The sequence below is a fragment of the Trachurus japonicus genome, chromosome 22 (assembly GCF_045865225.1).
Source record: "Trachurus japonicus isolate A0001 chromosome 22, Traja_1.0".
NCBI classification, from domain to species: Eukaryota; Metazoa; Chordata; class Actinopteri; order Carangiformes; family Carangidae; genus Trachurus; species Trachurus japonicus.
In genome coordinates this window covers 5724275-5737364 of record NC_140928.1, presented here as the reverse complement: position 1 = coordinate 5737364, position 13090 = coordinate 5724275, and the positions used below count along the sequence as shown (strand labels likewise).

The 13090-nt window shown below is 39.5% G+C and overlaps 1 protein-coding gene across 1 annotated transcript; it reads left to right on the top strand.

The window, feature by feature from the left end:
* Positions 1-3672: 3672 nt before the first annotated feature.
* On the top strand, positions 3673-8846 carry emx1 (empty spiracles homeobox 1). Its single transcript, XM_085766969.1, has 3 exons — positions 3673-4649; positions 6503-6687; positions 8489-8846. The coding sequence occupies exons 1-3, from the start codon at positions 4301-4303 to the stop codon at positions 8654-8656; spliced, it is 702 nt and encodes a 233-aa protein (XP_085623095.1). The 5' UTR covers positions 3673-4300; the 3' UTR covers positions 8657-8846.
* The last annotated feature ends 4244 nt before the right edge of the window (positions 8847-13090 follow it).

Here is a 13090-nt window from a genome sequence, read left to right as displayed (position 1 = left end):
GTGAATATTGTGTCGTCTTTAAACAAGATTCATAGGAAAATTGAAATAGTTGCATAACATTACATTACACATATTAACAATTTTGCATTTTGCGTTAAACCATTGAAAGATTCTCCTCTGGCTTCCTTTGACCTCTGCAGGAGACAAAGCTGCTCTGCCTCGTTTGAACCACTGGGTGGCAGCATTGGCCTAAAAACATTAACCGCAACTGAATCATAGGTCGGGTGGAAAGGTGGATGTTTTGACTTTTACAGGTGAAATGACACATGAAGAATCCCACTGCAGTGGTTTTTCCGGGGCCTCTACTGTTGCATACAAAGTTAATTACAGAACAAGATCACAATAGTGGGTGTAAAACCAATGTTTTAGCACAGCTGCTACTTTATAAGGTCACTGAGAACATTTTTGGGACATATCGAGGAAAAAAAATTAAAAATGAAGAAACTATTTAACCTTTATGAATAAATATTTGCTAACACAACAACTCCAGATGTGTTTTTTATATAATCTATTGGAGATTAAATGTGTCTCACAGTATATAAAATCACTGTAAACTCCCTACCAGAGCACATGTGTAAATATTTTAGTCCTGTATAAACTTTCTCCATTAACATTGACCAATGAGCAGAGAGAGTCCAGTCCAGCAGAGGGCAGCACTCATCCTACAGTGTGTCTCTTCTGAACCAGTTCAATCTGACCCCAAAATAAACGTTATGGACATTTTTAAACTGAACATTAACAAACAGAAGAGTGAATGTGAGTGTGTGTGAACAGTTTCAATCTTGTGTGGAGATTTGTCCGTTTACTATTAACAATTCTTTTTTTTTTTTTTTTTTTACATGAGCGCAGGTCAGTCATTTAGCTATAACACTTTATTATCAATAATACATATATTTTCCTGCATTATTGGACAAAAGCAATGCAAATTCTAATGTTTCAGCAGTTTATCAAACTTAACTAAAACCCTATATGTCTTTGACTTGTTTTATTCACTTTCTATTTGCCCTGAGTGATGACTAGTGAAGTACAATTATTTTCAACATAACATGTTGTCTGTTTATGCAAAACTGCGCTGTGGAATAACATAATAGCCTCTTCTCCATGTCACTCATCACCAGAGATCAACACTAAACCATGAATCAGTGATCTGAGCCCGTTTCAAACTAACTTTTTTTTTGTCATCGTTAATTGTTCACTGCATGATTTAAATGTAGTTGTTAGGATTTTTCCCCTCTCTGACTTTACACGAATAACTTCAACAACCTGGGAAATATTTAAACCAAGTTAATTCAAAGTTTTTAATAGTGTCTGTATGATTAAACGCTAAATAACTAAATAAAGATGAAGTGTTTCCTGAACTCACCGTCCTTCATCATGTTTTGTTAACTATTCTCTCTCTTGTTTACTTTATTGGACAATGTGTAACCAGAGTTACAACTGAACCCGCAGCAAACCCATTATTAATATATAATCTGATCACATCTATCTATGACATCCATGTGGACGAACATAATATAAAACATAATTACTCCATTTCTGTTCAATTGGTGCGTTCAAGGGCATTAAACCACATGTAGCTACACATCAAGGTCACTATAATAACTTAGAAAATCTCACTAATATCAAACTATTAAATAAAGTAGAATTAAACAATGGACCAGAGACATGTTGTCCACTGAGGACAGACTCCTCCGCAGCCTCGGGGGGAAACCACCTCCACCTCCAGCAGCTGCAGCAGGTTGTCTACGGAACAACGGTGGACTGCTCCGCTTTGCTTTTGTTAATGCACAGCGGTTTGATCATCTATTAACCAGCGGCGATCAGGGTCAGTGCGTAAAGGCGCACAGAGCTGCTCCACCGTTAAACCCGCTCAGCCCTCCACTTCCACTTCCAGTCCCAGTTCCTGCTGCGCTCTCAGGTTAAAGAGCAGGTTTCATAGAAAATCCTGCCACAAAGACTTGCACACGCTCTTTATTTCCACACAAACATTGTCCAATAGTTTAGAATTGTTTTTCATTATTGTGCTCTTTCTAATCTAAATCACTTCTATACAATTTATGGTCACTATGGGGTTTATAGTGTAGTTTTAATATAATAGTTTGGAAAAGAAATTTCAGTTTAAATGAAAAGATGTGTATCCTGAAGCACAATAACTTCAATGTGCTTTATTTTTTGGGGGGGAGAATCCTTTTAATTCTGTTGTAATAACCGACGTAAAGACGCGTTTTAATGGAGCCGAGGTGATTTATTGGCCTGTGGCTCCTGTGAGTCACGCAGCAGAGGAAATGTGTGTTTCCAGAGAAGCTGCTTTTATGGACTCAGAGCTCGGAGCCTCCCAGAGAACAAATGTAGATGTTTATCAGTCCACACGGTCCTTCACTGATGACCGAGCTCAAACCAAACCAAAACACACACTCAGACACACACATACACAAACTGTGTCAGCAGCAGCGCGCTCTGGACTCGGAGACATTTCACAGAGGAACCAACCAGGCGCCGTCTTTAGGAGCCTTTAGCTCTAAACGCCTAATCAACCACTTGTTTTACCTCATAATTTCCATCGGTAATGATTTTCTAATGCAACCTCCGAGCAAAACGAGCGTTTTAGGAGGTGAATGATCAACCTGGTTAGTGGTTAGTGGTGCAGCGCCGGGGGACGAGCCGCCTCTGCAGGACCACAAACAGTCAGTCTGTCGCCTACCTGCTCTAAACTTGTTCATAATCTGATTCCACACAAACTCTGTCAAATGATTCTCTTCACACCAGTGAAACGATGCGTCCTTACTTCTGTTTTCCAACATGTTGCGTTTTAAATCCTGAAATATATCTAGAAAAAAAAGAGTGAAATGATCTCAGGTTTTTAGCTCCAGTGGTGAGGAGAGTAAAAACTAATAGAGCTTAATTGACTAAATGAATATGCACATATGCACTTAGAAGATATTTTGATGACTGGATCTCTGGTCACATTCATTTACACTTGGTTACAAACGGCGTTTAATATAATGTTCAATGTTAAACAACAAAAGCTCAACGAACGGCCACATTATACATATTATTATCATTATAATAATAATAGTAATTATTATTATTATAATTAATAATAATATAATAATAATAATAGTAATTATTATTATAATTAGCTTGCTTATTACAAAAAAGACGAATAAAAATTCCAATGTTGTCCACATTCCTTCTTTTCTAGTCAAATAGCGACAGAGATATTCTGTCCAACAAATCTATACATAATAAGAATTTGTAACTACGGTGCTGAGGAGACATCGTAAATATTATCAATAATTAAAAAAAATCTGACCTGACGCAGTTATAGGTTGATATAAATCTGAATCTGCACAAAAAATGAAATGCTAAAATGTGTCGAATAACACTAATAAATAAAACATTCAAAAAAACTATTCAATTATAGACTGACAGAACAGGAATAAAAGAAAAAGAGAGAAAAATAAATAAAAAGATCTTCGCTCTGCTCGTGTTTCAGTCCATTCACTCAGGCCTACAGCTCCACATACATTCTCTGCGTCCAGTTCAAAAAAAAAGGAAAAGAAAGAAAAAGAAAGAAAGAAACGTGTTATGGTTGTATAATGATGATGAAAAGGCTCTAAACTGTTGTTAAAGCTCTTGGGGAAACATCAGGTTTAGTTGAGGGTGAAAAACTCCACTTGCCTCCACTTGAGTCATGGCTTTAATTTCTTGTCACACAGACTTTTGAGATCCTGACACTGCAGGAGAAAAAGCAGCGAGTCTGCTCTGAAACAAGAGGAACTTTCTCACCCCCACCGGCAGATTGTTTCCCCCTTTAGAAACAGCAGATATTAAGGCTGAATGGGACACACAATGACCCATTAATTGGAGCACACATGTTTTCCCAGCGTGTCTCTGTAACTAAGCTGGCCCCGGTCTTGTGTGATCTATGAAGCAAAGGTACTTGAGGAGAGACCTATTGGCAGGTGCTCTGGTCCAATCAGCGCGCTCCGTGCGCAGCGTCAGGCTGCATGGAAGCTCGGAGGCGCTTTTACTCGGTGCGCACTTGTGCACAGAAACTCTCTGCGTGCGCACGGAAAGGACTCCATGGATCGGGCCAATTTGCAGCACTGTTGAGTTTGTGTGCACAAAAAAAAAAAAAAAAAAAAAATCCTCCACACGCCCTCCATCTTTGATCACCATGCATCTCTGAGAGGGGGCTAGATCTTTCTCCAGCAAGAGGAAGGAAAGGAAAAACCACTGATTACTTTTCTTCTTTTTTTTCTTTCCCTTTCGCCGGTTTCTTTCTTTCTTTCCTGAGATGATGTTTTCCTCTGCGGGTAAGCGCTGCTTCACGATAGAGTCTCTGGTGGCCAAGGAGAACCCTCTGACAGCCGAGGAGCCCATCCGCCCCACGGCTTTAAGTTACTCCAACCCGACGACAGATGCCTTAATGAACGGTTACCAGTCCGCGCCGGCTCGGTCCCTGTACCAGAGCCCGGACCTGGTCTTCCCGGAGACCGTCAACCACCCCTCCCTCACCGTGGCTCCGCACCAGCTCGGAGGCTCACACCTACAGCATCCGCACTTCTTCGGGACGCAACACCGAGACCCGCTCAACTTCTACCCCTGGGTGCTACGGAACCGGTTTTTCGGACACAGATTTCAAGGTATGTGATGTGGAGATATGAGGAAAAAACCATAGAGGACATATTCATTCCTGGATGAATGAATGAATGAATGAATGAATGAATGCATAAATATGAAACATAAATGGCTTTACTGGTTTGGTGCAATCCAGATTTCACTTGTGGTGAAGTTGCTTCAAGTTATCGACAAGTAGATGATTATTGGACATGATATTCTCAACAGGATATGATTGTCCATATTGTGAATATCCTCCAGTTAAACAGTAACTCGCAGCCACAGTCAGTGTAAACCACAGGGCCGTGGAGCGTGGAGCTGCTCTCATGTTTCCACTCTCATTCGCCCTGCAGCTCCTCTCACAGAGCCACAGTCAGGAGGAGATAAGCTCTGAGCACAGATTTTTTTTTGTACTACCCCATACATAAGAAAACTGGCCCTGGGTTAGAATAAAATCGTGCACAAAAACATCCAGACTATAGAGGCAAAACAGATGACAGCCACGATAATAACTTCACTGTAGACAAATACAAATCTGAAGAAGATCCAGCAGCCTGCAGTGATTTATCTCCTGCCTCATAAATGTTATAGGACCTGTTATAAACTGCACTTTTTAATTTTTAATTGTGCATTATTGCATTGCTAAAGTCATGCACAGAAAATATATATTTTAAATAATAAAGACTGGTTGATGCATGCAAATTAAAATATAACATAATTAATTAATATCCAATATAATAATAAGACCTGGTAGATTATTAGGGGTGCACAAATGAAAGAAAGGTGATTTTAAACAATAAGATATAGAGCTAATAAAATATATGCAAATTAAAAATAACCATTGTTACTATAGTTTCCAAATCACAGTCAGTCGCCTCCTGCTTTGTGCAGAAGCAGCGACGTCCTCCTGGAATATTTTACCCTGAAATAAACCTCCGTTTTCAGCTTCACCTGCTACGAAAAACACCGTGAAACAGATCAGAGTGAAAATTAATTCTCTGTCAGTTCATTATTAGGCGCCATGAAAAATTCTCGCTCAGTCAAAAACACTTCATCATCTGAATGTATCCTATTGCTAAAGTGCAGGGTTGTAATATAGCTGTTCATGCAGCTGTATTGTAAAGAATTATAGAAGAATTTAGATAAATATGTAATATTTATATCTAATTTATGTTTGGTTGTTAGGTATTTGGACACTTTCAGGATTATCACAAGGGTTATAGTCACAGAAAATAAAATGTTGATCATTTTTCTGTTTTTATTAAATCTATTCGCCTTTTTTTTAAAAATTTTTTAATTTTTTTTTATTCCAGATAAATGCGCCATGTTCAAATGGGCCCAAACCAATGTGCGTAATGACAGACAACTAAAATCACGAGTTTGGATTATAATAAATACAAATCAACAGAAAATGAATATTTGATGGAAACACGTTGGTCGCTTTGTTATTGTTGAGTTTAGCCATTAAAATAAAATAAAATAGGAATTAGACAGAAAATGTTTGTATTGGCACCAGCAATAGGCCTGTTTAGTTTACATGGTATTATTTTATAATATTATACAAAATAAAATACTTTATAGGCAAATAATAAATAAATGATGAAAAAAATATGGACGATTTTAATTTCTTTTGACCTCAGCTTTGCATTAACAGCCACAGCCTGATGTGGTCATTCTTATGGACTGAGAGCGGCTCTATTAACACTGTTCACACTGTTTCTGATTAATCACCCTGTTCTCACACACTGACACGCAGCGTGTGTGTAGTCTACTACTCTATATAATAACCTACACTGTCCAGACTATGGACGGTGGGTTAACATCGTTACCTGACTGACTGACTGACTCCTCCTCCCTGCTCCTCTGAATCCGGCCTCAGGTAACGACGTGTCCCAGGACAGTCTGCTGCTCCACGGCCCCTTCGCCAGGAAGCCCAAGCGGATCCGGACGGCCTTCTCCCCGTCGCAGCTGCTGCGCCTGGAGAGAGCCTTCGAGAAGAACCACTACGTGGTGGGAGCCGAGAGGAAGCAGCTGGCCAACAGCCTCAGTCTGTCTGAAACACAGGCGAGTCACCACCACCACCACCTTACTATATAGTCTCACTTTAACTTTAACTGCTGGAGCCTTAAAACACTAATCACGTCTCATTATTAACATTTAATAAGGGAAACGAAGCGTCAGTCTGAATATTATATTTATTTATTTCAAAGCCACAGTCATGAGGTTAGAAATGTTTGGTAAGAGCAAAAATAAAGGGATAACAACAATAATAATGACAATAAAAACAATTAATATCCTAATAATAGATATAATCAATTAGAAAAAGTTAAGAGAGCAGGCTTAATTTACAGTATAGTAATTAAGTATAATTATTATTTTAATAGGTAGTAGTTTAAATAAGCTTATTGCGGGTCACGTAAGTCCTTTGAAATATTGATATTTACAAATAAGGAATTATCTTAATATCATATATAATAGTCTACTACTAGAATAGTAAAATGAAAATGTTTTATTTAAATTGGGTATATGAAAATAGTAGTAGAGTATTTTATAATAACATGCAGTGTAGCCAGTTTGCAGACTCATCCTTTCTCCATCCACAGGAGACATCCAGTGACTTAAAGAGCCTCTTAAATGTGTTTTTTTTCATGCTATAGGATAAAGAAGAGTAAATATTATTGATGCTGAACTTTAATGAGTCCACACTATCTGAGTCTCAATTAGGCCTAATAGGCAATAAATACAGAGAGGCAGAATCAGCAGTATGTGGATGAACGCTGCCTGCAAGTTGAAGTTTTGTGTCAGTCAATAGGAGGCTTGCAATTAAGCAGCAATTATGCATTATGCTAATTATAACAACAGTGAACTGAATGTTAATTAACTCACATTAAGTTTATTTGGTCTTCTGCTGCACTAACAAGAAGGCAAAAGCATTGAGCAGCACAGATGACGGATATAGTTATATAAAGTAGAGAGCTGACTGTTATTAATGAAAATAGAGTGAGCACTTAAAATATCTGAATCAACAGTGAGAGGTCAGAAGTGAACAGGGCTGTGAAACGGTCACTATCAGAGCAGAATGTCACTTTAAACAGGTGGGAAACTTCACATGGGAATGAAATACTGCTGCAGCCTGTGTGTGATGTTCAACTAGAACATAAAGATAAAGTGTATATAGGAGGAAGCTCAGAGCTCCTGCTGCTATTTTAAAAAACATGGCTCCATGACCACACACACACACACAGCTGAGCTCCAAGGTCACAGCAGCAGCAACAGAAACCAAAGAGGAAACTGGAAATCTGTCTGGACTCCAAAAAGAAGTGGCCCTTTAAGATTTCAATATAGTTTAATTAGTACTAGTATAGTACAATTAAATTAATTTTACACAAAAGACAGAGGTCAGGTTGAGAGAAGAGTAAAGAGAGGAAATAGATCCATTAAAGCTGACAGTGGTTTTAAAGTGGGTGTATATAAAAATAATTTGAGACTAAATAAGAAATATAAGAACAGGAAATAAAGTGTAGCAGTGGTTTTTAATTGGACTCTGTCATACCAGCACACATGTTATGGAGGGAAACTCACAGGTCTGGTTCAAACAAACAGGTGATTATTTGGGGAGTTTTGGTTCATTTAATGTTTTTAAATGTGAATATTTATTGCTTTTATCTGTTTTAAATCGTTGTTTTGATTATTATCGATCAGAAACATTTGAACTCACCTCATCATTTTTTCATTTTATAAGCCAAATAATTAATCATGGGCCCTGCTTATAGAACCAAAACACATTGAAACTGCATTATGTGTCATTTCTACATCACTCACTGTGTCGCCATCATTAAAGCCGTCTCTTCCTCCCTCCGTCCAGGTGAAGGTGTGGTTCCAGAACCGGAGGACCAAGTACAAGCGGCAGAAGCTGGAGGAGGAGGGTCCGGACAGCCCGCAGAAGAAGAAGGGGAACCACCACATCAACAGATGGCGCATCGCCACCAAGCAGGCCAGCTCCGAGGACATTGACGTCACCTCCGAGGACTAATAGAAAAAAAAGAAAAAAGATAAATGATTAACACAACCTCTGTCCGACTCCCTGACAGCGCTGCGTCCGCTGCTTCTGACGCACCAGAGGACCAACAACACTATTTATTATGTAATATTATTAAGTATAATTAGACGCACTAGAGGAAGACACACACACACACATACACACATACACAGATACACACATACACACATACACAGATACACACATGGACGAAATATGTGATCACCACACATCTCTTCATCGAGGTGCTACACTCAGTGACACTGGGAGAAGGAGAGAAACGCAGCATCTTATTTAATGGCATCCATCCTGAGTGACTGCGGAGGAGGAGGAGGAGGAAGGATGCCTCCATCTTTATTGATCTTTGGTGTGTGACAACCAAAGATGAAGAGAAACAACATCAACCTCAACTATAGTGTTTGGTTTTTTTCTTATTAATATTATTATTATGATTTTTGTTTTTTTAATTGTACATAGGCCTGGTGTAATAGGTTGTTTCTGAAAGAGGTTATTTGTTCCATTAAAGCTGTTTTTACCACCTGCTCAGGTCATTAACACTTCATTGCTCAACCCACCCCCCCACTTTCCCTCTCCGCCACCTGTGCACCGTGTTCACTTCTACACGTCTTCTTCCTCAACGACGACAAGGAGGAGGAGGAGGAGGAGGAGGAGGTGTTGTGGAGAAGGAGCTGGAACAAAGCAGGACATGATATCTATCAGCGTCCGCATGATTTGATTTTCCAAACTTTTGTGACTCATGATGATGAAGATGCTCAGAGCAGCAGAGGTGATCGTTTCACGCAGCTGTGCGTGACCGTGGGACAGAGAGAGAGACCTCTGGTCTGGTGTCAGAGGAGAGTTGTGCCACATAAAGAAAAGAAGCCGCGGGTTGACTGACGGATCAGGATCACATCGCCATTTGTGTAAAAAAAAAAAAAAAGTCTGCAAACGTATAGCTTATACTGAAACATACTTTTCAAGCAGAACGTGTAAAAGATGTTTTAGAAATAAAAACAAAAACTATTTCTCTGATGGGAAATGTAATGTTTCTATATGATTCAGCTGCTCTTTTCTTTTTCTTCCTCCAAGCATCTCCATTCATGGTGCAGCTGCAGGCATCACTCATGATTCCTCGGGTGAAGGTTGCATGAGTAGACCGGTGTGAAACCTGCACATATACTAGGCGGTCAACAGTTCATGCAAAGAGGATTTTAAAAAAAACTTCCCAGGTTATTGTTTTATGATGTAAACTAGAGCCCTTTAAAGAAAAAAAAATAGTATCTATACACTGCAAAAACTCAAAATCTTTCCAAGAATATTTGTCTTATTTCTTGTCAAAATGTCAAATTTCTAGTCAAAACTAAACTCTTTTCACTTTAAATGTGACGAGTCTTATTTTAAGTATGAGATTTGTTTTCACTAGAAATTACATTTTTGACTAGAAATAAGACAAATATTCTTGGTAAGATTTTGAGTTTTTGCAGTGATAGGGAAAATATGCTTCATGAAACATCTGGAGGGGAAGTTTTGGGAGAGTCAGGAATGTCGCAGGACAGCTGCACAGGTGTCAGGTGTGTGTGTGTGTGTGTGTGTTACGTATCAGCCGGTGAGTTCCAGCACAGAAATGATTCCCATCCACAAGCTCCGAGCTCTGGAGGAGAAAAAGGAAGAAAAAAAAGAGGGAAAGTATAGTCAACACTGCGCGGCCCCCTCCTCCACCAATCGCCTGTCAGAAGAAACGGAAGGAATCTCCTCGTGAGCCCTGACGTCTGTGACCCCTGATGTTTTTGTGAGTCAAGAGGCGGAGAGTCAAACACGCTGCAGTGGTCTCACCTTTTTCCTTTTTTTTTTTTTTAAACAAAGGGAGCACAATGTATAGATACGTCAGACATCTGCATCTGAGGGGCCACGGGCCTTGTTTTGAGTTCCCAGGACATCCTATACTCAGCGCAGGTGCAAATATATAGGCTCTAACAGAGATTCAGCATTCCTTATTGTCCAAATAAACACCATCAAAGGTTGGATAGACTCTCATCAGTAGCTACAGCAGCTCCACAGGCAGGTGTGGCCCCCAGTCACAGAGCTGCGCCTCTCAGCTGTCTGCTAGGAAAACTATTAATTGGGGAAAGAAGGAAAAAAAAAAATCAAGCTCGTCTCCCTAAACACCGCGTCTCCTGTCGCCTGAGTCAGCAGAGAGAGGAGGGATGAGGATGAGCACCAGAATCCGCCGTGAAAAACAAAGCGTCTCAGCGGAGGAGCAGGGCCGGGAGGAGGAGGAGGAGGAGGAGGAGGAGCAGACAGGATCCCGCTGCTGCAGCAGAGGTGTCGGAAAACTCAAGTGAAGCACGACGACCCGCTTTTCTCAGCATTGTTCCACTGCGTGTTTTTTTCTCTTCTTCTTTCTGTGGGGACGTCTGACTGCAAACAAAAAAAACTAAAATAAAAAAACCTCCTACTATATAAATCTGCAGTAACACGACACGATCATGTGTTTTATTGTTGTCTTATGTCAGGTGATAAATCATGCAGCGCAGTCACAGTTGTCACGTTGGATCAGTTTCAGTCGCGCAGCAGCACAACACACATGAAGTATATTATAGATACAAGACTAATTACTGAAAGACTCATTTTAAATTATTTTGGAAATGACTGACAAAACAGTTGCATCCTGCTCATTAGTGGAATTAACTAAGTGGAGATATCTGCCTACAATTCACACTCGATGTGATACACAGAGATTTAATTTCCCAAAATGTAAAAGTTGAACCCCATTTATTTCTTATTATCCTATTATGTCCATAGTTAAACTGTTGAAATGTGTTTTTTACACTTAAAGGGATAGTAGCATTTTTTTAAAGTGGGGTTGTATGATCTACAAATAGCCCCTAAGTACTTTAATTGCAGTAGCCTAGAAGACTCTATGCACTCCTCCCGTTAGCAACGCCAGCCCATAGCCGTGCCCAGAGATTTACAACATACAACTTGTGAACAAACCCAAAGAAACGGCCTATTTTCGCGGCCTAAAAGAGGTTTTACATGCTATAATATAATTTTTCCCAGTCCTTCAAAGTCCTGCAGGAAATTATATTATAGCGAACAATGGAACTGTGTATTTTTATTTTTTCAGGTAAAACCTCTTTTAGGTCGTGAAAATAGGCCGTTTCTTTGGGTCTGTTCACAACACTGTATGTTGTAAATCTCTGGGCAGGGCTATGGGCTGGCATTGCTAACGGGAGGAGTGCAGAGAGCTTTCTACTGGAATTAAAGTACTTGGGGGCTATTTGTAGATCATACAACCCCACTTTAAAAAAAAATGTCCAAAAAGACTGTCAGTTGATGCTGATGAGACGCAAGTCTAATCAGATTTAGGTCACGGTTTTGCAGTGGTGTATTTGTTTGTGTTGGTCTCACCTGATTTATGTGCCACAACTTACACCCTGCACCCCCCCTGATCTGCATGTGGCTTCTTGTCGAATTAGGCCTCATCGCTGCAGCCTACCGTGCTGCGTTCCCCCAGCAACCGTGCACAAACACACTAATCACACAGATCATGACAGGAGATAATAGTCTGAAGACAGAGAGTTTATATAAATCAAGTGCAGATACAAAGAAGACAAAGAAAAAAAAGAGCAGCAGTTTTTAAAATAGGAAACATTTCAGGAGCAAAAAAGGTATATAAGACTTAAAAGTATCTGTGTAGCCAAAATACACATTTCAAAGAGTTAAATGCACTTTTGCTGAGTTGGAGGTGAATCTGCAGGAGCCTCCAGATCCCAGTGAGACCAAGCCAAAGCAAATAACTGGGGATTTTGAATAATGGTCTTTTCAATACCAGCTTTTGTGGTAACCAAAAAAAAAAAAAACCCAAACAAACTGACTGTCACATTTTAATTGGATGAATTCACCGCAGATACGGATCTGTTTTGAAAATTAATACAGTCCCTCAGTTCAGAGTTTACTCTGCTATCTGTCTCCTGATTCCCAAAGTTTGCATAGTGATACTTTTTGCAGAGTTATCTGCCGTTACCTGATACCTGGCTGGAAATGTTTTACTACAACAACTTGGCTTCAGTTTCTGCAGCGATTAAACCTGAGTTTAGTCAGAGTATTTTAGGACTTTCTTCCAACTTTACTTCTTTCTCGTGTAGTTCTGTAAGTTTTATCTTCTAAAAACATGTGCGTAAAGAGAAAAAGTCACATTTTGATTGAACAAGTCACAGTTACATTAAGAACAGAGCAGCCTGAGCCACAGGGCTGCAGAGACAGTCAAGTGCTTCATAGTAAAAGATTTGCTTCACAGTATTTACAGACACAGTATCGACCAATATGTTTTCTTCAGGGCCGATACCGATTAGTAGTACTGATACTTAGAACCGATACACAAAGTTTAAATTTTGGTGTCAAAATTAAGGATAGCATACCTGGGAT